This window comes from Thalassophryne amazonica, chromosome 8, assembly GCF_902500255.1.
Source record: "Thalassophryne amazonica chromosome 8, fThaAma1.1, whole genome shotgun sequence".
In the NCBI taxonomy this organism is placed as follows: Eukaryota; Metazoa; Chordata; class Actinopteri; order Batrachoidiformes; family Batrachoididae; genus Thalassophryne; species Thalassophryne amazonica.
Genome location: NC_047110.1, coordinates 58,350,890 through 58,377,152, shown reverse-complemented (window position 1 = coordinate 58,377,152; position 26,263 = coordinate 58,350,890). Strand labels below are relative to the sequence as shown.

The 26,263-nt window shown below is 40.6% G+C and overlaps 1 protein-coding gene across 6 annotated transcripts in view; it reads right to left on the bottom strand.

The window, feature by feature from the left end:
* myrf (myelin regulatory factor) overlaps nt 1-25,928 on the bottom strand; it is a 67,268-nt gene extending 41,340 nt beyond the window's left edge. For all 6 annotated transcript variants that reach the window (XR_004562208.1, XR_004562212.1, XR_004562210.1 and 3 more), the window contains exon 1: nt 25,364-25,928. Coding sequence is in view for 1 of the 6 variants with exons in the window: in XM_034176374.1 (XP_034032265.1) it covers nt 25,364-25,409 (46 nt within the window). In the remaining 5 variants the exon portion in view is untranslated. The remainder of the gene's footprint in view (nt 1-25,363) is intronic.
* Nucleotides 25,929-26,263: the final 335 nt, after the last annotated feature.

The following is a 26,263-nucleotide window of genomic DNA, read 5'->3' as shown; positions in this document are numbered from 1 at the left end:
TATTGAACAAATAACACAAACCTGCATGTGAATCCAGTCAACTATATAAATAATTTTAGTCCTTAAAAAATGATGGAAAACACCCAAATAGTTTTGTAATTCTTACATTGTTCACACAATTTGGTTGTAATGATTGACATCTCTGAAATTATATCAATTTTTCAACTTTAACTCCAATATAAGTCCCTTCGGCTGCTCCTTTGTTTTCATTTGGGGTCGCCACAGCAGATCCAAGGTGGACCTGCATGTTGATGTGGCACAAATTTTACACCGGATGCCCTTCCTGACGCAACTTCACATTCACGGTTTAAACCGTGAAACGTCTGCAGTGAAACCAAGCGCACTAACCACTTGGCCACCACCCCTGCCTTAACTTCAATATGCTTAAAGATGCAAAATAAATAAATCTGTATATGTATGGTCCCACCTGTGTATCATTAAACTAATGCACATATGCTGCACTGTCCACTTTAAATTGAATTGCCATTTTATTTTGTTTGTTTTTACAAAAAAAATTGTCATGAAAATTGATCTTGATTCAAAATTTCTAAAACCTGCAAACCTTAGGGCCCCTTCACACATAACACGATTGAAGCCGACTGGCGCATGAAGAAGGAATCGCATGCTACTTATGAAAAATCGGAGACGCCATGAACATCTCATACAGTTGTCGCCACAACCATTCACGCACACTAGCGGTCGACAGACAGCGAGTGCCCTGCAAGTGCCCATTCGATCCCTCTCTCGGCAGGTGTTGGCCAAATTCCAGGTGCCACACACGAACATTCAACATCACTCGCTGGGCACTTAGAAAAGGCAGGGATATTTGTGCTCCCAGCATGATAGTGGAGTGCAGATGGCCACATTTGAACTGTCTGTGAAAACTGTCTAAGTGCCACACAAGTACGCCGTTACCAACACATATGTCAAGCAAGTGTGGCCTCCTCAACACGTAGTGTGCGTGTTTGTCACACCCCCCAACACATGGTGTGTGAGTCTGTGCCCCCCCCACAACACATTTAGCATGCGGGGGGGAGCACATGGGGGCCGGCCAGCCAGGTCTGAGCACGCATGGCACAGCAAGGCGCCTCTCAGCTGATCGCCAGCCAGCAACTCACTGACAGCTGGAAATGATGGCTCAGTGCACGTGACGTGTTAAATTAAAAACACAGAGAACACAGACAGGACAAGTATATAAATAAAGACTACAATAACTACATACACAATTACATAACAAATGACTAAAATAAATAATTACAGAGCAAAGAAATAGAGCATGACATTTTGTTTTATGCGCTGATCGAAAAGATGGGCGTGTCTGCAAACAGCTGCAGCTGTTGGGATCTGTGGACCTGCAAGTCACAGCTGTTGAACACGTACCGTGTTATGATGGACATGACCTTACAACTCTCCACCATGAGGCGCGTGCATGTGTTTGCTGTCCTCACACTGAAATACATGAAATCAGATATCGCCTTTGCAGCAGGCTGGAGCAACCACACAGTGTGCACATCGGCAGGCTGTGGCAGGTGAAACAGACCATGTGATCATGTGTACACTCAGCTGGCGATCTGAATGTCATGTCAGCTATCGTCCACGATGCGGTGTCCTTCGGCGCACCGCTTGCTGGACACGCGGGGCCGGCTGGACACACGGGGGCACCAGATATAGCCATGATAAGAGTGCACTGCTTCATTCATGTCATTTCATGACTGTATGTCTATGACTGTGGGACATATACAGAGGAACAGAAGGATCATACTTGTATTGTCCGCTCGATAAGAGGGATTAAATATTAGAAACTCTGGTGTTTTTTTTGGTGTGTGCTCCCCCAGCTGCGGTGCGATGTGGTGCCACGCATTCCACATTCCACAAAGCCGTCACCGTGGTGTTGTGCACGACTGTCCGAACGTGTGTCCCTCCCAACAGCAGGTGGAATGTTTTGCGGTTCCCCATTTTGTTTTTTGTTCGCAGATTTTCGGCCGGTTTCTGCTTCTTTCACCCAGCGATGTATTATGTGTGAAGGGGCCTTTCATATTGTAGCTTGTCTTTCACATCGAATGCATGTGTAACTGTGTTTGTTAAATGGTGTTAATAATTAAACACAGAGTAGTTTACTAAGAAAGAACAAAGTTCACCTGATTATCAAGCAGTTAGGCCAGAATGAACTTACTCAAATACACGCACGCACGCGTGCACGTATGCACACACACACACACAGTTTCAAATTACACACAAAACCAGAAACATCTCCACTTTATAACACATAAAAAATGACATCTGACAAATGTAACAAATATTTGCATAAATTAACATCACGTGCTACTAAAAAAGTTAATTTCTTGTATCTTTAAATGTTTTTTAATGTTTGCTATCTGCTAAGAAATTATTTTTTACTTCCCCGTTTTGCCACATAACATTGTCAAAAGCATGTCAAAGAGTAACTGTACCGAAAGAAACGTCCTATGACAGGAAACATGTCAAACCTACAACAGAAGGTATTGAGTGACATTAAACTGTTGCTGGGGAGATTTCCACCTTTTTCCACTTCTTTACAATACACTGTTAACTATGCAATAAGAGCAAAGGTCATTAATGAGGCAGATATTAGGCGGATAGAGACAGCGTGCAGCGGCGCGGACAGAGGAGTACCTGCACGGAGCCAAAGCATGTTGCCGTCCTTGAGATGAAGCACCTGAAACGGAAGATGAGCAGAACAATTCCTCCCTATTTTTCACATCTTTCTCCGCTCTGGCTCAAAGGCTTTCTTTTGCAGACTGCAGAAACGAGTGTGCACATACATGTGTGTCGTGCATGCATGATTATTGTGCAAAGCCACATTGTATGTGAGTGTGTATTGGAGGTTGTTATAATGAGGATTATAACCCCGGTCATGAGAAAGGGCTGTACCAGGCGACCACACACAGCTCTTGTCGCCTACTGGCTGCACCGGCAGACCAAGATCAGCAGATTATGAAGGTGACCAGGCTGGGACTGGGACCTGAAGTGAAGTGGAGCTGGGAGGGGGGATGAATGTCAGGTCAGGTTTGAGGGCTAGTGCAAAGGAAATTTGGGAAAAGAGTATAAAAACAAGAAATTTTAAGATGTCCTGTGACAAAAAGAGGACATGGTGAAGAATAGAAATACGTGTATGACATTGTATGGGTTAGAATTCAAATGTTACAGAGTCTGAGAGTAGACTACTGCGCTCCAAAAACTGATGTGTGTTTATGTAATCAAGTCAGGTTTCACTTTAAGAGTGTCACAAAAAGATTCATGTTTCCACAAGCAAATGCAAAACAGGAAAAGGTGGACTTCAAAACAGAGAAGGCTTTACTTATTTATTCATTCATTCATTTATTTTGCAAAGTATGTAAAATGCTGAAAATTTGGGCTTTTTTTATTTGAATACAAAATTCAGCTTTGGCACAATGCTGACACCACTGTCCATTATGTGACAAAACAAGGGCAACCATAGAGCACCACGCTCACCACCACAAACAGAATTGAACCTCCACCAAGACTAGTTTCTAATTCCACAAATATTTACCTTGGAAAAAATATTTCAATGTCAAAGTTACAAGTGACTTTTCATAAGTTAAATTAAATGTGATCAGATTTCAGAATATATTTAGTTCATGCACTTGAATCAAAGTTTTTTTTTTTTTTTGTAATGTTATCAAGTTTTTGTTTGTTTGTTTTTTGCTTTTTTTTGGTTTCTGAATTGTTTTTCAGATAATTTTCACAGAACATTGATTATCTCTGCTATGCACAATTTGTCATTGACTTTTGGCATTTGGCTTCCGACTGATAACTGGAAGATAAACAAACAGGCATAAAATTGGAACCTCGATCCAATTTTGGTGGTGTAGGTAAATCCATAACAGAAAAATGAGAATGATTGAGGTACTTTTGATTGAGATACAATGCAAAATGTACACCAAATGGGCTTTTCAATATTAAATTCAAATATCCACAAAATCCACATTCCAGATCAGATGTGGGCCAAACTTTGTCTGGTGATAGTGAGTACTATTCTGCAACTCACTTTCAAATATGAGAGTGATTGGGGCATGTTTGATTAAGATATAATGTAAAATATACATTAAATGGAGTTTTCAATGTTAAATTTAAATGGCCATTAAAATCTGTAATCTGAAGTAGATCTGGATCAAACATTGTCACTTGATAAAGGATACCACCCTACATAATGCTGTCAAATATGAAAGAAATCTGATCTTTTTTGACAGAGTTGTGGATTTTTTAAAACTTGTTCAATGTTAAATATAGGGATTTTTCCAATTTTCCAAGATTTTTTCCTGACATTGACCTTTGACCTTGAAAGTTGAATCAATTCTTGCCTACCAGGATATGAATCTTAAGTAAAACTTTCATAACAATGTATGAAAAATTGTGGACTCCAGACTGTTCACAAACAAACAAACAGGGGCGAAAACATAACCTTTGAGCTTTTTTTCCTCAGTTTGCAAAGTACAAACCTACCTGATGTTTAGCAGCATCACAAAAGTTAATTCAGTTAATGATTTTGATTCTATATTATAATGATTATTATGACTATTGATTTAACACTATGGAAGAGTTGATTATATGCAACTATCAGACTATTTCTACACTCACTGCATAATCAGTTTAATGCTGAAAAAAAATTCCATGTTGTATTCCCAAAATTGAAATAACTTGAAATAAAATCGCTTTTTTGCCTAAATATTTTAGTGGTTTTCATTATTGTTGATCCTGAAAATGTCTAAATTTGAAGCCAGCTCATTTTCCCAAAAGTCTAAAGGCTTTTCAGTAAGTTGGTACAAAGAAATTGAGTGCTTCATCATACAGTATTTGATCCACTGTGGATTTTGCACGTTTTCCCACCTACAAAGAATGAAGAGGTTTAATTTTTATCGTAGGTACACTTCAACTGTGAGAGACAGAATCTAAAAATAAAATTTAAAAAAAATCACATTGTATGATTTTTTAAAAATTAATTTGCATTTTATTGCATGAAATAAGTATTTCATTCGCCTACCAACCAGCAAGAATTCTGGCTCTCACCTGTTTGTTTTTTTTCTTTAAGAAGCCCTCCTATTCTGCACTCTTTACCTGTATTAATTGCACCTGTTTGAACTCGTTACCTGTATAAAAGACACCTGTCCACTCAATCAATCACACTCCAACCTGTCCACCATAGCCAAGACCAAAGAGCTGTCTAAGGACACCAGGGACAAAACTGTAGACCTGCACAAGGCTGGGATGGACTATAGGACAACAGGCAAGCAGCTTGGTAGAAGACAACAACTGTTGACTGTCAATCTCCCTCGGTCTGGGGCTCCATGCAAGTTCTCACCTCGTAGGGTAAGAATGATTCTGAGAAAGCCCAGAACTACACAGGAGGACCTGGTCAATGACCCGAAGAGAGCTGGGACCACAGTCGCAAAGATTACATTAGTAACACACGAGGCCGTCATGGTTTAAAATCCTGCAGGGCAGCAAGGTCCCCCTGCTCAAGCCAGCACATGTCCAGGCCCATTTGAAGTTCACTAGTGACCATCTGCATGATGCAGGGGAGGCATGGGAGAAGGTCATGTGGTCAGATGAGACCAGAATAGAGCTTTTAAGTATCAACTCCACTTGCTGTGTTTGGAGGATGAGAACAACCCCAAGAACACCATCCCAACTGTGAAGCATGAGGGTGGAAACATCATTTTTGGAGGTGCTTTTCTGCAAAAGTGACAAGATGACTGCAGCGTATTGAAGGGAGGATGGATGGGGTCATGTATTGCAAGATTTTGGCAAACAACTTCCTTCCCTCAGTAAGAGCATTGAAGATGGCTGGGTCTTCCAGCGTGACAATGACCTGAAACACACAGCCAGGGCAACTAAGGAGGGGCTCCATAAGAAGCATTTCAAGGTCCTGGAGTGGCCTGGCCAGTCTCCAGACCTGAACTCAAGAGATAATAATTGGAGGGAGCTGAAACTCGAAACTTGAAAGATCTGGAGAGGATCTGTATGGAGGAGTAGACCAAAATGCCTGCTGCAGTGTGTGAAGACTTGGCCAAGAACTACAGGAAACATTTGACCTCTGTAATTGCAAACAAAGGTTTCTGTATGAAATATTAAGGTCTGTTTTTCTATTGTATCAAATACTTATTTTATGCAATGATGTGATTTTCTGAATTTGTTTTCTGATTTTTTTTTTTTTTTTTTTTTTTTTTAGATTTGTCTGTCACAGTTGAAGTGTACCTAAAATAAAAACTATAGACCTCTCCATTCTTTGTAGGTGGGGAAAACTTGCAAAATCGACAGTAGCTCAAATACTTATTTGCCTCACTGTATGTTTCAGAGTCAAAAGCCTTTACGGTACTTTAGGAATGTCAAATTGCTCAGAAACACCCATGGGTCATAAAGGGCTAGCTGAGGATTGCTCAGTTGGCTCTCTGAACTGATGGGAGTGAAGTACAACAATGGAAAATAAAAAATAAAAAAACATATATACAGACATACACTGCATGCTTGGTTGGTCAGAAACAATGCATTCCTCTTTAACAAATTCACTGTTAAAGCCATAAATCAGAGCCAGCAGCCAAACCTTAGTATGTTTTATGCAGGTTTGCAAAGATGGATGACAGCATTCCCAACTGTGATTCACAGCTGCAGTACAGTGGGAGTAGAGAGGGATAAAATAGGAATTTTGACATAGACACACAGGTGATGGTTTGTTTGAAAAATAACAGTCAGACCCATAAATAGTTGGACAGTGACTATTTTTGTCATTTTGCCTTTGTACACAACCACAGTGGACCAAATGAAACAATCAAGACACGATTGTAGTCAAGACTTTCAGCTTTACTTCAAGGGGTGAAATGAAAATATTACAATAAGTATTTAGGAATTACAGCCAACATAGTTCCTCTGTTTTCAAGGGCTAAAAGAAATTGGACAAAATGGTAAATAAGTAGAGTGCATTTCGGTAGCACTTTTTCATCTGACGTAGACGTTCAAAACACTGACACACGCATGCGCACACACACTCCAGTGTCAGTGTGATTCTTTAATTGAACGTAGGATTCACTGGTCATTCTCTAACCTCCTGGCCATCATGTCCCCAATTTAAAAAAAAAGGTCAAACCTAAGATTGTGTCTTCCACATGCTTTCTGGCAAGCTGCAGTTAAAATGTCATGTCTTCTTTTAAAAAAATATCATTCTTTTTATAGATTTATAGAGCAGGCAGCTCAGTGGGATAAGGAGCCAGGCTGCCAATATGTAGAACGGGGTCTCAATCCCTACCATGCTACTTGTCTATGTCCTTGGGCAAGACACCTCGCCTGTGTTGTCTCTGTCCACCCAGCTGTAAATAGCTAGAGAACTTGGTTGGGGAAGTAACCTGTGTCTTACTGGTGTCCCATCCAGGAATTGGATACTGTCATCTGCTTCATGCTATGGAGTCTGGGTATAATGGGAATAATCACGGGAAACAATGGGCCTCAGGCCTATATTAGTTTCTTCTTCTTCTTCTTCTTTTTCTTCTTCTTCTCTGTTTCACTCCAACATGAAGCTTTATAACTGGTGATGCAACTGAAAAAAATTGCAGTATGCATAAGTCGTCTGTGCCTACATGCTTTAAGAGATCCATCATCATTCCAGCGCCAAAGAACAGTACACCATCTTTAAATGATTGCTGGCCTGTTGCACGTATCTCAGTGGCCATGAAAGTGTTTGAAAGACTCGATAAGAACATCATCCTTGCCTCCATCCCTGGCACCACTGCTGCGCTCCAGTTCATTTATCATACCAACAGATCAACTGAGGACACCATCTCCCATGTCCTGCAAACCACCCTTGTCCATGTAGACAAGAATAATGGGAACGCCGCAAGTTTCAATGATTCAATGATTACAGCTCAGCCTTCAACACAGTCACACCACAGAGACTGTTGACTAAGTGGAGGCACCTGGCTCTAAACAGCAGCCTGTATGCATGGGTTTTGGGCCTCCTCACTCTAGATCCCAGGTAGTGAGAGCTGGCGGATGTGTGTCCAATCCATCACTCTCAACATAGAAGCTCCACAAGGGTCGTCCTTAAGTTTTGAAATGTAATACCCTAACCCCCTGAATAGGTTTCAACTGATAAAAAAATGTACTGAGTAAATTTTTTTTTGTATAAATTTATTTTTAGAGGTAGTTCAAAAACATTGAAATTTTGCGATTTTCTGCTATCGCTATACAAAATAAGGCTTAATGGTGCCCCAACCCATCCTAAACAACATATCAAAAGTCCTGATGAAACCTCCTGGTGCTCAATTAGAAATTGAAGATGGCCTCCACAGGTGATGTTATGTGTGCTGCCGTACTCTCTGCACACATACGAGTACAGTCACTCACAGCTGATATATACACGCACAGTAAAACTCACATATAATGGATTCAGGTGGACAAGTGAATTTTGTCGGTTATAATCGAAATCCATTATATATATAAAACAGTCAAAATCCATTATATATACGAGGTCTGTTAGAAAAGTATCCGACCTTTTTATTTTTTTCAAAAACCATATGGATTTGAATCACGTGTGATTGCATCAGCCAAGCTTGAACCTTCGTGCGCATGCGTGAGTTTTTTCATGCCTGTCGGTTGCATCATTCGCCTGTGAGCAGGCTTTGTGTGAGCAGTGGTCCACCCCTCTCGTCGGATTTTTATTGTGAATAAATGTCTGAATGATTTGGAGCTTTGCTGCATCAATTTTTTCCAGAAACTGTGAGAGACCTCCAGGTGGACACCGTTCGGAAAATTCAGATGGCTTTCAGGGACGATTTTATGGGGATTACACAGATTAAGAAGTGCTCCAGCCAGTTTAAAGGCCGCCCACAGCTGCTGAGAGCGCGCCGCGCTCCGAGCACCGATCGACAGGCTGAAACAACCAGATCATTTCCAACGTGAAGGCTTTGTTGATCCGGGACGTCGTCTGACTTACACAAAAATGGCAGAAGACGTGGACATCAGTACTTTTTCGGCACATTCCACTGTTACAGGAGTTTTTTTTCATGGAAAGAGAAGCGGAGGGATGCGCCACTGAGCCGTTCATGGCGCGGCACAAAACCACCTCTGTGTTGGTCTCACAGGACGGCTTTGAGATGGCTTTCAGATGGCTTTCAGATGGCTTTCGGTGGTTTTTCAGTCGTGTGACTATCCGAGAAATTGTGGATGAGCTTGACATGCCAGAACATGTCCTGTGAGGCTTCATCACGGCGTTGCTTTGCGCCATGCGGCACTGCCGCGACGTGCGGAATTCCTCCGCACGTCTGTTTCAGTGTGCCAAAAAAGTGCTGATGTCCACGTCTTCCGCAATTCCTGTGCTAGTCAGACGATGTCCCAGATAAAACACAGCGTCCAGTTTGTAAATGAACGGCACATTCCACTGTTACAGGAGTTTTTGTCATGGAAAGAGGAGCGGAGGAATTCCGCGCGTCGCAGCGGTGCCGCATGGCGCAAAGCAACGCCGTGATGAAGCATCACAGGACATATTCTGGCATGTCCAGGCTCATCCACAATTTCTCGGATAGTCACATGACTGAAAAACCACCGAAAGCCGTCTGAAAGCCATCTGAAAGCCGTCCTGTGAGACCAACACGGAGGTACTTTTGTCCCACGCCATGAACGGCTCTGTGGCGCATCCCTCCACTTCTCTTTCCGTGAAAAAAAACTCCTGTAACAGTGGAATGTGCCGAAAAAGTGCCGATGTCCATGTCTTCTGCCATTTTTGTGTAAGTCAGACGACGTCCCGGATCAACAAAGCCTTCACGTTGGAAATGATCTGGTTGTTTCAGCAGGGTTTGAGCCTGTCGATCGGCGCTCGGAGCGCGGCGCGCTCTCAGCAGCTGTGGGCGGCCTTTAAACCAGCTGGAGCACTCCTTAATCTGTGTAATCCCCATAAAATCGTCCCTGAAAGCCATCTGAATTTTCTGAATGGTGTCCACCTGGAGGTCTCTCACAGTTTATGGAAAAAATTGATGCAGCAAAGTTCCAAATCATTCAGACATTTATTCGCAATAAAAATCCAACGAGAGGGGTGGACCACTGCTCACACAAAGCCTGCTCACAGGCGAATGACGCAACCGACAGGCGTGAAAAAACTCACGCATGCGCACGAAGGTTCAAGCTTGGCTGATGCAATCACACGTGATTCAAATCCATATGGTTTTTGAAAAAAATAAAAAGGTCAGATACTTTTCTAACAGACCTCGTATGTAACAGGTTTAGTTTCAGTCAGGAGGCGCTGACCAATCTAAGGGGAATCCCCAGCACCAATTAGGCTTACGTATTTCCTCGACCCTTTTAAAGTTCTCCATCGCCTCTTTATGGCATTTTCCGCAGGAACAGCAGCTTTTTCTGGATTAATTTGGCCCTCAACAAGCTCCACTTCTTTATACAATCATCAACCTCCAAACCAACAAGATGTACAATTTCCTTCATGAATTGTGGATCATTTGAGTGTCTTTTTCTGACTCTGTGTTGTGAAGTTGGTCATATTTGCAGACTTTTCTGCCAAACGTATCTGCTCCATGATCAAAATGTAATCAACCTGCGCCTGCAAAAACCATTAAAATACAACGGGAGAGGAAGGAGTGAAAACGTAAAAGTGACAAATCACAGCCCTTTGCGGTCTCCATCATTAAGGAGGTGCATGGATTCGCAGCCAGGCACAGGGCTCTGATCTATAGTGGACTGGTTCATCAAACCCAGGGAACTTAAACTTAACACCATATTACAGTGCAGACAGCAACAGCATTTTATTAATAATCGCCAGCCTCATTTAGGCGCTGGGTCTGTGCACAATTTTGAAAAAAATACACGCCCGGGCTTCCTCGAATCAGCTAGGGTCAGTGCTAAACTTCATTTCGTATCTCTGTTACTGGGCATGTCCAGACTCTTTGTCCAGCATACGTGTTTTTTTTTTTTAAATGAAACTGCATTGTGATTGGACAGGACATTTTGGCTGATGTGAGTGAAAATCCGTTATACAATATCCGTTATATATGGTATTTATTACATGGAAAACCACACAAAAGCATTGGAACTTTAGTTTTTTTTTTTTTTTGGGGGGGGGGGGGGGGGGTTCTTATCTAATTTCCCTTTTTGGGGGAATATTTTCAATTTATTTGAATTAGGTTTGTGATCTGCACTGAAAGATGAGATTACCTTCTGAATTTATTTAGTTGGTAAAACTCAAATGAATTAATTTGTCTAAATTAATTAGTATAACTTGTTAATTTGGATCAACGTAATTAATTTGAGTGTGACTGATTAAAATGCTTTTTTGAGTTGGTCTAACAGCTCAATTAAATCACTTCATGACACATGAAAGAATTAAAAAAAAGGCATTTGATAGCTAACAAAATTCAACTTTAGGCTCTAACAAGGACTGAATTTGACAAATTTGAAAGTAGCTGCTAGTCAGACAGACAGAAAGTGTTCTGCTTTTCAAACCAGCAAGACCCGATTATTTTTTGGAAGTGGGGATGGACTGGTTGTCCAGTTGGGTGGTTGCCTTCTAAAACCGAAGGTAGATTTGATAGTGGATGTGGCGTGGGTTCCCACACCTGATCTTGTCTATGTTTTAGTGCGCAGAACCTTTTTTACCCCCCTCCCCAGTCTTTCAAAGACTTAATTATCATGTAACATTCAAGTACACAAATGAAATGACCAAACATACAGAGTTAGACCTGATTATCTTTTGTTTAAGCGGGTCTGTGACTGTGTGTTGCGTAAGACAGCCAGAGGAGAAGGTCAAGTTTTTGTGGGCTGCTTTAGTGTCTCTGAGCCTGCACTATCTCACCTCCTCACCTCGTCTGCTCGCTGTCACTCTAATGGAGCACACGGGGAAGGTCAAATACTGAGGAGAAACACCAGGCTCACCTCATTTTGTTTTAACAGTCACCAGCACTATGCCAGGAATGTGCACTGTGCATTAGTGTCAATGTACACATATCTCACAAATCCTGTGTTAGAACACACATTAGCAATGACCGATTCCATGACTCAGTTTGAGCAATAGTCACTTTCTGCCAAGTGCAGGTCCACACGATTAGAAAACTTAAAAGTTCAAGCCTTATTATTGTCAGTGTCACTAATTTTAATTCAGTATTGATGCTCTTCTGTATGTTGGCCATGAGGCGTCACAACAATTCCAAATTAAGGCAACACTACCAAATGCATAAAACACAACCAGAAATAAAAATAAAAATAACACCCGCATCAACTCATGATCAGGGAAATACAGTTTCCATCCACCCATTTTCTATACCCACTTACTCCAATGAAGGGTCACGGGGGAGCTGGAGCCTGTCCCAGCAGTCATAGGGTGTGAGGCAGGGTACACCCTGGACAGGACGCCAGTTTATCACAGGGCCACGTATAGACAGACAAACACATTCACACCCAGAGACAATTTAAAGTTTCCAGTTCACCTAACCTGCATGTTTTTGGATGTGGGAGGAAGGCGAAGCACCAGGCGAGAACCCACCCAAACACGGAGAGAACCTGCAAACTCCACACAGAAAGGCCCCAGGTGGGAAGCAATCCCACAACCTTCTCGCTGTGAGGCAACAGTGCTAACCACTAAGCCAACGTGCTGCCTGAATACATTTTGCAAATGGGAGGAGGAAAAAAAAAGTCTTGCTTAGAAAGAAGCAAATTTTACAGTTCCTTGATTGGCCGCTTGAGACTGGCTCCAAAACTGAGTAGGTTCCCAATGATACCTGGTAAAAAATGTCATACAGCCTTAAACTACATTTTAAACTCCTTAGTTAAAGATGTTTTAATCCATAAAGTTCTGAATAATTAGGGGTGTGGCTGCTTTGAGTGACAGCTAGTGTAATGAGTCATCAAGGTGCCGTCAATGAAATGTTCCCTTCAACGAGGTGGAGCCGAGTTGAAGGGAACATTTCATCTTTCATCTCATGAAATATTCTTTCCATTGCATGAATGAAAAAACATTCATTATTTGTTTTATATAACACCTAAAGTAGATCCTTGTACACTCAACAAAAATATAAACGCAACATTTTTGGTTTTGCTCTCTTCCAAGGCCTACATATAACAGACAGACAAACACATTCACATTCCTACTCACATCTATGGTTGATTTATTTAGAGTCACAAGTTTTCCTAAACTGCGTGTCTTTGGAAGTGGGAGGAAGCCGGAGCACCCGGAGGAAACCCGCACAGGTTGGAAACTAATCTGGGACCTCCTCACTGAGGCAGCAGTGCTATTCACTAAGCCAGCTTCTTTTTATTATCATTATCTATACCATAATTCCCTAAAGCATTGTGTTATGTGATGCTAGCAGTTTTTCATGCTAACATTAGCCTGTTTGAAGGATCTTGCAACATGTTTCTCAGTATTTTCCCAATAACTGCTCCAAGACTAATGATTGAACAGATTATAGCCAAATTTATTACCTGTGATCATAATGTAATATATTTTATTCATGAAATTACATTTCATATACTCAACAAAAATATAAACGCAAACACTTTTGGTTTTGCTCCCATTTTGTATGAGATGAACTCAGAGATCTAACTTTTTCCACATACACAATATCACCATTTCCCTCAAATATTGTTCACAAACCAGTCGAAATCTGTGATAGTGAGCACTTCTGCTTTGCTGAGATAATCCATCCCACCTCACAGGTGTGCCATACCAAGATGCTGATTAGACACCATGATTAGTGCACAGGTGTGCCTTAGACTGCCCACAATAAAAGGCCACTCTGAAAGGTGCAGTTTTGTTTTATTGGGGGGGATACCAGTCAGTATCTGGTGTGACCACCATTTGCCTCATGCAGTGCAACACATCTCCTTCGCATAGAGTTGATCAGGTTGTCAATTGTGGCCTGTGGAATGTTGGTCCACTCCTCTTCAATGGCTGTGCGAAGTTGCTGGATATTGGCAGGAACTGGTACACGCTGTCATATACGCCGGTCCAGAGCATCCCAAACATGCTCAGTGGGTGACATGTCCGGTGAGTATGCCGGCCATGCAAGAACTGGGACATTTTCAGCTTCCAAGAATTGTGTACAGATCCTTGCAACATGGGGCCGTGCATCATCCTGCTGCAACATGAGGTGATGTTCTTGGATGTATGGCACAACAATGGGCCTCAGGATCTCATCACGGTATCTCTGTGCAGTCAAAATGCCATCAATAAAATGCACCTGTGTTCTTCGTCCATAACAGACGCCTGCCCATACCATAACCCCACCGCCACCATGGGCCACTCGATCCACAACATTGACATCAGAAAACCGCTCACCCACACGACGCCACACACGCTGTCTGCCATCTGCCCTGGACAGTGTGAATGGAGATTCATCCGTGAAGAGAACACCTCTCCAACGTGCCAAACGCCAGCGACTATGAGCATTTGCCCACTCAAGTCGGTTACGACGACGAACTGGAGTCAGGTCGAGACCCCGATGAGGACGACGAGCATGCAGATGAGCTTCCCTGAGACGGTTTCTGACAGTTTGCGCAGAAATTCTTTGGTTATGCAAACCAATTGTTTCAGCAGCTGTCCAAGTGGCTGGTCTCAGACGATCTTGGAGGTGAACATGCTGGATGTGGAGGTCCTGGGCTGGTGTGGTTACACGTGGTCTGCGATTGTGAGGCTGGTTGGATGCACTCCCAAATTCTCTGAAACGCCTTTGGAGACAGCTTATGGTAGAGACATGAACATTCAATACACGAGCAACAGCTCTGGTTGACATTCCTGCTGTCAGCATGCCAATTGCACGCTCCCTCAAATCTTGCGACATCTGTGGCATTGTGCTGTGTGATAAAACTGCACCTTTCAGAGTGGCCTTTTATTGTGGACAGTCTAAGGCACACCTGTGCACTAATCATGGTGTCTAATCAGCATCTTGATATGGCACACCTGTGAGGTGGGATGGATTATCTCAGCAAAGGAGAAGTGCTCACTATCACAGATTTAGACTGGTTTGTGAACAATATTTGAGGGAAATGGTGATATTGTGTATGTGGAAAAAGTTTTAAATCTTTGAGTTCATCTCATACAAAATGGGAGCAAAACCAAAAGTGTTGCGTTTATATTTTTGTTGAATGTAATTTGATATTCTATTAATTTATAAACAAGTGAAATGGGGTTTATATTTTGGTGTGCGTTCCTTACTGATTGCACTGTTGTGCTTAACATATCCCTTTCCTGCCTGCTTCAGTTTACACATCATTGCTTTGTATGCCTTGTGACTATGATGAAACATATCAGCTTTGGTAATATCAATAACTCTCACAGTCTTGAAATGACGATGTGTTCCATACCTGATGCTGTGCATTGACTTCTTTGTGTACAGACTGCCGTCTGCTTTCCTCAGTCCAGCGAAAAATTGCGACAGAAATTTCTCGAGCTCTACATCCGACAGCGCTTCTACTTCAGATAGAGACATCCCAGCGAATACTGCAAAGGCCTCCAGATGGCTTACAGCATACTGGATTTGTTTTTTTGGGTTAGAAGAATGAACACCATCAATAAGCTTGTTCAAATCATCTGTCACCAAAACAAACCCCACCATGTTTGTTTTCAAACTTAGCGCTGTCACCGTGTCAAAGGTTGCGAGAGTGCTTGTGTGACTGCACAGTCCCTCAGTGCTTGATTTCTGCATGCACGCAAATGCAACAAATCATGTTTTTACATTATGGTGGTCGCGGCATGCAATGGTGCAAAATGTATGGAACCAAAATTGCATAGTAAATGGAACAAAATTGCAATGGGACAAATGATCAATATTACGTGACATACAAACCACCAATCAAATGACAAGGATCTATTTAGGTGGTGTTACATAGCCTTTCACATAAAGGATGTCAGCAGTTCTTTGTCTGACTCTTCTTGGATTAACCTTTTATTTCCTCAGCTTGGGTGCCTTTTCTCTTTTATCCTGCAAGCATCGTTCTTTTTCTTCTCCAGTTTTTGAATGATATGACTTTTTCATTCTTTCCCTTTCCTTTACCAGTTCTTCTTCCTCCTTTTCTTCAGTTGATAACATTTTCCTCCTTTTAATGCTCCACAAACTTTCCTTTGATTTTCCTATTAATGTATGTTTCTTTGTCATTCGGAAGGTCTGAATTGCAGTAAAATTGTTCTTTTAAAGAACATGTAACATGCATTTCATTGGTTACAAAATACCAAAAATAAATAAATAAAAATTGGAGGGAGCTTTTAACATTAGTAGAAAAATCATTTTGATTATTTTGAGATGCAATCTGTTCAAGCTGGACACATTTTTATACTGGAGCACATTAAAGGAAATCACAAGTTTTACCTAATAACAGGACTTCATCAATCACTAAATCAAAGTCACAACCACTCAATCACTGATCACGTCTTTTGTCTGCATCAAAAACAGCCTAAAATGAGACTAGCGTGTAGCCCGTGGGGATCCACGGGTTCTAGATTGGGTAGTGCTTATAAAATTGGTAGCTGACATTCTTCAAGGGTGGTAATAAATTGTGCAAAGGTTCTATAATGAGTTGGAATGGCGTGTGAGTCCAGAATGTTTTAGAAACTTAGGCCTCAACAGTTTTTAAAGGAAGAACTAAACCCTTTTGATTTCCTGTTAATTATGTCATTTTTTTTATGTTAATTTAAGGTCTTCATGTATTTAGAAATTGTTTATGTTCTTGTTATCATATACAAACTATTATTATGATTATTGTTTTTTATTATTACTACTACTACTACGACTACTATTATTATTATTGTTATTATTATCATTATTATCGTTATTATTTTTATTTTATTGTTATGTCTATTTTGCCATTTGACTTTTAAATGGACCACAATGGAAATAAGTATTTTCACTTACTTACAATTGTATTATGTACTTATGTTGCACTTACATTGTACTTACGTTGTACTTATGTTGCACTGTGTACGTGTTTGCATGCATGTATACACAGACACCAGTTCACTTTTAATATAAAGATGATATACCGCCCCCTGCAGGAATGGCTTGTGAGCCCAGAATGTAAATATCAACATCCATTGTTCAATGTTGTTAGATAATATCTATCATTTCTCCAAAAATTTTAGTCCTATTAAGGTTCCATTTTGGCGGTGTTCATCCTTGACCCAAAATACATAAACATACCAAACAGAAAAAGTCAGCTCTCCCCAGTTTGTCCACGATTGAAGTTACACGCATGCACGCACACATACATGTACACAGACGCCACTTCGTAGCGTGGAAGAAGGAAAACCGACCCACAGCTTTTTGTCTTTTTTGCATTCTGAACCAAGCAGATGCTTTTATTTTTACACACCTACAAACAGAGACAGTGGTGGAAGACATCAAATGCAGTACACTTCCCACTCATGGTAATGGTAACATGACACTTAACTAAACTGACTAAACCAGTTGAACTACAAAAAACACAATAAATCAATAACACTGTTAAAATAACATGAGCCATAATAACATTTAAAACCCCAAAACCCCGAACTCCCACGGTGCATTGCAGCATAGTGTCCATTTTTCACTGCTGTTAGCTAATATCCCTAATTTCTCCAAAAACAGTAGTTCTATCAACTTTCCATTTTCGCAGTGTTCATCTGTGACCCAAATTACATTAACATAAGATCTCCCTAGTTTCTCCCATGATCGAAGCCATATACACACACACACACACACACACACACACACACACACACACACACACACACACACACACACACACACACACACACACACACACACACACACACACACACACACACACACACACACATGCACACAGAGGCCACTTGGCTATTATAATATAGATGGAATCATAAAAAAATAGATGGATAAGAATATAGTATGGTTATGGAAGTGGATAGTATAGTGTATCCGTTGGGGAGAGTATTGTGTGCAACATGAAATACTGGATAAGTTGAAAATGGCGAGTGATTGGACCTTGGATTTGCTGTGGTGACCCCGAGTGCAAACAAGAGAGCAGCTGAAGGGACTTACTTATATCATGTCGTTGGGGAAAGTTACTGTCTAGTTCATGGATGGGGTAAATTGGAGCGGGAGATCGATAGACAGATTGGGGCGGCGTCTGAAATTTTACAGATGTTGTACCAGTCTATCATGGTAAAGAAGGAGTTGAGCCAGAAAGCAAGGATCTCAATTTACCAGTCGACCAGTTTATGCTCCTATCTTCACCTATGGTCATGAGCTTTGGGTAATGGCTGAAAGAATAAGACTGCGGATACAAGAGGCAGAAATGAGATTCTGCCTTTGGATATCTGGGCTTACACTCTTGTACAGAGTGAGAAGTCTAATTATCTGGGAAGGACTCAGAGTAGAGTTGTGATTTCTTCGCATCAAAAGTTGCCAGGTGAGGTGGTTTCTCAAACCTCCCTAAGGAGGTCTTCCAGGCACGTCCAACCAGGAGGACGCCTGGAGGAGACCCAGGACATGCTGGAGAGATTGTACTCGTATTTCCCAACTGGCTTGGGAACTCCCCCCGGAAGAGTAACAGAACTTGACAAAGGATAGGGAAGTGTGGGATAAGCTGCCCAGACCTGGATAAGCGGTTGAAAATGAATGAAAGAATGAATGAATAGTCTATGTCTTCAGTAACTTTTGTTTATTTTTGTTTGTTTATTGATGAAATGCTGAAGTGAAGTACCATGTGTAACGGAGGCCAGCTGTTGCCGCTGTGCAGATGTCGTTAGTGAATCTCACTCCCAACAGCTCAAAAGGATTCTCTGGTCACAAGGCCAGAGCCCTGGGTTTTAGCCTTCTGGTTAGACAGTCCGACTCCCATGCCGGAGCTCGCGAGTTTGCATCCCGAGGGGAGCGAATGGGCGGAGTCATAACAACACAACACAGAGTGCAGCCGCTACACATGCCATTAGTCTAAGCTTTCAAAAAGAAATGGTCAATGTGTTTTCCAACAGAAAAATGTCAGGTCAAATCTGTCTCACGCAACAGGAAAATTTCTGTTAAGGATAGAGACTCTTACCTTAAGAACTTACCTTAAGAACTTAAGAACTTACCTCATCAGACATAGTGATCCTTGACTTTCCCTCACCCCTCCACATTTATTGTCAATTTCATGTGTTGTTTCTCTTTAACTTTGAAGCCCAAAAGTGAAATTGGTCTCTACTTTGTTGTTGTTGTCTGTCAGATCCACATAATTTCTGGGGAATTCCCTTTGGCAAAACAATGTAAACAAAACCACGTGACCTCGCTTTCACATCATAACAATGAGGGGGTTTCCCATAATGGATGCCAATATTCTGAGCAATTTGGGTTTAAATCTGCTAGAAAAAAAAGGCTAATTCTGCCAAAACTGTGCAGAATTATTTGCTGTAACTTTAGTGAATGATCCTGTAAGTATCATTTGTTCTGTTTGTCAACATATTTGTCAGTCAGAGTCAAAATGGTAAAATTCTGAGGCTTGAAGTATCTAACACTTTGCAATGTAGGTATTTGGACTTTCATGTCAACTGTATGGAAGGTTTTTTTTTTTAAATAACTCATCAATTTAACCTATTTTAAGTCATAAAATTATGAACATTTAGTGTGTGGTTGCCTTGAGTAACAGCTGTGTGCCACAGTCTCTGCTAGAAGGTGTTACTGATCTTGCCCGTGTTTCACCTCTTTGATGATTTATGGGTTGGCCAGTTAGGCAGAGTAAGATGGCGACATCCAAAGTTGAAGTTCAAAACCAGTCTGCAGAAAATATATAGGTGACATCAACAAGGGGTTGTCTACTTAGTATACAGCAAGTAAAATAAGTATTGAACACGTCACCATTTTTCTCAGTAAACATATTGCTAAAGGTGCTATTGACATGACATTTTCACCAGATGCCAGTAACAACCCAAGTAATCCATATACAAAGAAATCAAAACAAATAAGTATAGAAATTAAGTTATGTTTTAATAAAATGGAATGGCACAGGGAAAGTATTGAACATGCTTGCTGAAATTTATTTATACTTCGTACAAAAGCCTTTGATGGTTATGACAGCTTCAAGACGCCTCCTGTATGGAGAAACTACAGGTGATTGGCTGGACCATTCCAGCAGCTTTATTTTCATTCTCTGAAACCAACTGAGTGTTTTCTTGGCTGTGTGTTTGGGATCATTGTCTTGCTGAAATGTCCACCCTCGTTTAATTTTCATCATCCTAGTAGATTTTTATCAAGCATGTCTCCGTATATTTTTCTGTTCATCCTTCGTTCAGTTACATAAAATTTGCCAGCACCAGATGTTGAAGAACAGCCCCACACCATAATGTTCCCACCACCAAATGTCACTGTTGGTATGGTGTTTTGGGGGTGATGTGCAGTGCAATTTGACCTCCAAACATGGCGTGTATTATATGGCATCCAAAGAGTTCCATTTTGGTCTCATCAGGCCAGACTATATTCTCCCAGTATTTCACAAGCTTGTTTAATGTTGTGCCGCAAACTTTAAATGAGCTTCACGTGCTTTTTCTTCAGCAATGGAGTCTTGCCTGGTGGCTGCACATACAGGCAATGGCGGTTGAATGCATTACTTATTGGTTTCTTTGAGACAATTGTACCTGCTATTTCCAGGTCTTTCTGAAGCTCTCTGCAAGTGGTCCTTGGCTCTTGGACAACACTTCTGATAATTCTTTTCAATCCTCTGTCAGAAATCTTGTGAAGAGTACCTGGTTATGGTATCATGATGTTCTTTCCTCTTTCAGATTATGACTCCAACAGTGCTCACTGGAACGTTCAGAAGTTTAGAAATCCTTCTGTAACCAATGCTGTCAGTATGTTTTGCAACAATAAGGTAGAGAAGATCTGGAGAGAGCTCTTTGCTTTTACCCATCATGAGATGTTTCTTGTGTGACACCTTGGTAATGAGACACCTTTTTATAGGCCATCAGTTGGGACTGAACCAACTGATAAATAATTTGCACTGACAATGGGCAGGACTGCTTTCTAATTACTGATAGATTTCAGCTGGTGTCTTGGCTTTCCATGTCTTTTTGCACCTCCCTTTCTTCAGGTGTTCAATAATTTTTCCTGTGTCATTTCACATTATTACACATAACTTCATTTGTGGACATAAATTGTTTGATTTCTTTGTATGTGTGGATTACTTGGGTTGTTACCAACATCTGGTGAAAATGTCATGTCAGTAGCACCTTTAGAAATATATTTATTGAGAAAAATGGTGACATGTTCAACCCTAATTTTACTCGCTGTATATACAGTCAGTGTTCACACCACATACCCAAAAAGACAGCTGTGTTGCAAAGCTCCACAACACAACAGAAGTACTTGCAACAGAAAGAGAAGTTTCTACTTGAATTACTAAATTCTGCTGTTCTCTGCATCACAGATAAAATAATAAAATGTAAAAATACAGGTAGCTTAAGAGTAAAATCATCATTATAGCAAATAAATAAACTTACTCAGTTCTAATGACAAGCTCCTTCTTCATCACTGGACTTTCATGGTGAAGAAGGAGCTGAACCTGAAGGCAAGGCTTTCAATTTACCATTCAATTGACACTCCTATCCTCGCCTATGGTCATGAGCTTTGGGTACACAGCAAAATCACCAGTGTTAAATTAACACTGGTGATGTTTGCAAAATTTACTGTGTAATAACTGAACAAATAAGATCGTGGATACAAGCGGCAGATATTAGATTCTTCTGTCGGGTATCTGGGATTACACTCCTGGACTGGGTGAGAAGCTGGACTATCTGGGACGGACTCAGAGTGGAGCTGCTGCTTCTTCACATCGAAAGGAGTCAGGTGAGGTGGTTCAAACACCTGGTGAGGATGCTCCCTGGTCGTCTCCCTAGGGAGGTCTTCCAAGCACGTAGAAACAGGAGGAGGCCCTGGGGAAGACCTAGTGCATGGTGGAGAGATTATATTTCCCAGCTGGCTTGGGAACATCTTGAGATCCCCTGGGCAGAGTTACAGGACTCGGCCAAGGATAGGGAAGTGTGGGTTGAGCTGCTTGCTTTGCTGCAAATGTAACCAGGACCCAGATAAGCAGATGAAAATGAATGAATGAATGAATGAATTAATTAATTTGCAAAACTCTTTTTGGTAAAAAGACCTGTTGTCACATTAATTCAGGGTTTACATTTATTTGTGTTTTCTGCATTTACTAGTGTTATTGACTCTATCAGTCACTACAACAGACTTGCAGTGTTTCAGAGATCTGCAAGTTTCCTGAATAAGAAGACAAATAGTTCAATATATTGAGTGGAACAGGTCCGAAGTCACCCTCAAAACCCAAATTACACACAGAAAGAGACTCTGAGGCAGCGCCTACTGTATAGTCCTCATGAACAAGCTGACATTTTAGTCTGAGTAGAAGGGCTGAAGTAAAGCCAAAAGATGTTTCTGCCTCCCAAAGCAAGAATGTAAACACTCCAAACTAATGTCAGAACAACAAGACTGGGTTGGAGAGGGTTAGGTTATAGTTAGGGTTAGGGGAAGGGGTAGGCTTAGAAGTAGCAAAAAATAAAAAAACGCATCATGAAAATCTGATTCATTTTATGACGGGAGCACAAAAAAGTGAGACTGAGCTGTGTCATAACTGCAGAAAACTGAGGAAAGGAATAAGATAAATGATTTCATAAATATTTTAAAATTGTGAAAGATTAGGTCATCCCATGCTTTCAAGTTCAAGCAAAAACATGAGCCCAGTTTACTGCGAACAATTCATATGAGCATCATAATGCAAAGAAGACACACACATCTATCTATCTATCTATCTATCTATCTATCTATCTATCTATCTATCTATCTATCTATCTATCTATCTATCTATCTATCTATCTATCTATCTATCTATCTATCTATCTATCTATCTATCTATCTATCTATCTATCTATCTATCTATCTATCTATCTATCTAGTTGTGCTCAAAAGTTTACATACCCTGGTAGAATTTATTTTTTGGGGGCTTTTTTTTGGGGGGGGGGGGGGTATGAATGATAACACAAAAACTTTTTTTCACTCATGGTTAGTGGTTGGGTGAAGCCATTTACTGTCAACCAACTGTGTTTAGTCTTTTTAAATCATAATGACAACAGAAACTAACCAACTAACCAAATGACCCTGATCAAAAGTTGACATACCCCTGTTCTTAATACTGTGTTTTGCCCCTTTAACATCAATGACAGCTTAGAGTCTTTTGTGGTAGTTGTGGATGAGGCTCTCTGATGGTAAATCTGCCACTGAATATGTCTTGAATGTTATTTACATCAATTTCAAAGAAATACACACAGTAAGAGTGAGGAAAGCCACCAAGACACTCTATGGTAAATCTGCATGGAGTAGACAGTTCTCAAAAACTGAGTGACTGCGCAAGAAGGAGAAGAGTGAGGAAAGACACCCAGACAACCCAGAAGAACTTATAGGCTTGATTGGAGAAATTGTGCACAGTACAAGCTTTGCATATACAGTTTCATGATGAAGTGGTACACAGTAAATTCACCAGTGTAAAACTAACAGTGACAGTGTTAAATTAACACTACCAGTGAACATAAGGTCCCACTTTTAGTTTTGTACTAGTGATTTTGCAGTGTATAACTTGGTGTCTTTCCTCACTCTTCTCCATCTTGCACAGTTGCTCAGTTTTTGAGAACTGTCTACTCCATTCAGATTTACCATAGAGTGCCATATTGTTTGTATTTCTTCATAATTGATGTAAATAAAGTCCAAGACACATTCAGTAGCAGTTTTACCATCAGAGAGCCTCGTCCACAACTACCACAAAAGACTCCAAGCTGTCATTGATGTTAAAGGGGGCAAAACACGGTGTTAAGAACAGGGGTATGTAAACTTTTGATAAGGGTCATTTGGGTAGTTTTTGTTGTCATTATTATTTAAAAAAGTAAACACAGTTGTTTGACAATAAATGGCTTCACCCAACTACTAACCATGAGTGGAAAAAAGTTTTTGTCTTATCGTTCATATTCTTGGAACAATGTCCTAAAAAAAAGTTTATGTACCAGAGTACATAAACTTTTTGAGCACAACTGTATACGCAGTGTTAAGGCATTTCAGTTGTTAAGGTTTAAGGTTCTGGTGTTAATATCATCTCCATCCATCTAATTTTGATCCAGCAGCAGCATTATAGTCAGAAGATAGTAACAGGTCTGAACCCAACTTGGCATCTTCCTGTGTAAAGTGCGCACATCACGTCATGTCTGGTCTGTTATTAAATATTTTATTCAGATTTTTAAGAAAATGACTTGTGAACTTGCTGGTCATCGCTGTTAAAATTAATGCACATAAATGCAAAGCATCAAAAATCACCCCCATCTTAACTGGTTTCTTTGCACCAGTTTGAAGAAATATATTAAAGCCCTCCAGCATGTTAATAAAAGGAATAAAACTGTAGAATTATATTACAATCTTTTAAGGAAGGAATAATTTTTTTGCACTTCAATTTACATTTCACAAAGTCTCACACTTAAATCATATTTATTTCCATTTGTATCTGGTGTGGTTTATATGCAAAAAGTACAACTGCTGTACTGTTAATTTCAACAAAGTAAAAAAAGAGTCAAAAAGTAGATAGCTAGCTAGATAGATAGATCATGTCATGCTTGTTGCTGATCCACATACACTGAAAAAATTGAAACACAGTACACTTCATTCAAAGTACTTATTTACATTGGTCTAATTGAAAATTGTGGTTTCCAGTATAAATCTGCTGGAATCACTTTACAATATTCATAAATATATATTGTGAGAAACTAAAAAAAAATTAGCTGTAACAAATTACATAATTTTGATCCAAAGTATCATTTTTTCAGTGTAGTAACTCTCATGAAAACATTCAACCATGTATACTTGTAAAAACTCTCCATTTCTCTTGCTTTGGATTCCAGCACCAGTCCCCGTCCCCACCCTCTTCATGTCTCCCCTCCAGTCTCCCTTCAACTTGTTCTGTTCGACATCACCACCACGTCCACCCTCATGCGTTCTTGCATTTTTTTTTACGTTTTAACATCAACAGATTCGGTGCGCATGAGGAAATATTCACCAACACCGCTCTTATTAAATGAATAATCCCACCAGCCACCTGTCAGTGACCTTCTGAGGAAAAGTCAAACGTTTTTTCTGGAATTCCCGAAGCATTTCACAAGACTGGAATTAGCGAACGACACTTATTTTCCAACTAAAATCAAATGTTTTCAGGTCAAAGCGGTTGTGAATGTAGATGGAAAACGTATTTCAGCGAATCTACTTTAAAAAAAAGAAAAGAAAAAGAAAATAAAATCTCCAAGCTTTACCGACTTGTCATTTTAAGATAATTAAGAGAGAAATCTTACCTTCGAAAAATCTCTGTAAGGCTTCTGTTTCATCTACCACGTCCATCCTAGCGGGTTCCACTTAGAAAATCCATGAACGTCTCCCCCTGTCCGAACGAAATCAATTCGGATCGGGGAAACATTCACACTAACATCACGGAATCCAGATGTTTAACTTATTCTTGTGTTTGGTTCGGCTGCATGAATCCACCTTTTCCCGTCTCCTCAGTCTGTTCACAAGCTGAGGTGGAACGAAACGTCTCCAGTCTACTTTGGAACTTCTTTTTAATTAAGATCCTGAATTATTCCTTCACTTCAGATCGAATTCCCACAACAGTCTTTGAATTAATTTCACAAAAACGCCATCAGATTGTGAAGGACAAGCAAAATCGTCGAGAGTTTAGAAATAAAAAAAAAACAAACCCTTTGAAAACGTCGTGCGTAAAAGTTGCGTTACGCGCTGCCTCCCGGCTGGAGACTCTTCCTCCTTTGGTTCTCCCTCCCTGCAGCGTGGAGCAGAGAGTCGGAGGAGAGGAGCAGAGGAAGCACAGGTGAGGGATGTGCGCTCCTCTCAGTGTCTGTTCACACACTTTTACCCCCGTACAGCCCCAAAAGGAACGGAGGAGCGGAAGAGACGCACTTTTTTCCCTTTCGTGTGACTAGCATACTGGCAAAGTATTGTTCTTGCTTTTTACTCTTTTAATTCATTTTATTAGGAAACAGAGCATGCTGCGGCCTCAACTTTATAATTCTGGGTCTTTTAGTGAAGCTTGGGGCTAGTGGTCGGCGATCACCTTAGTATTTCTTCTGTTTTTCTTGTTGTTTAATGCTGACAAATTATACTGTATTTTTTGTCTTTCTGATGCCTGATTCTGTTTTTTTCTCTCTGTTTAAGGTGCAGCTCCATCCAGAGATGGGTGT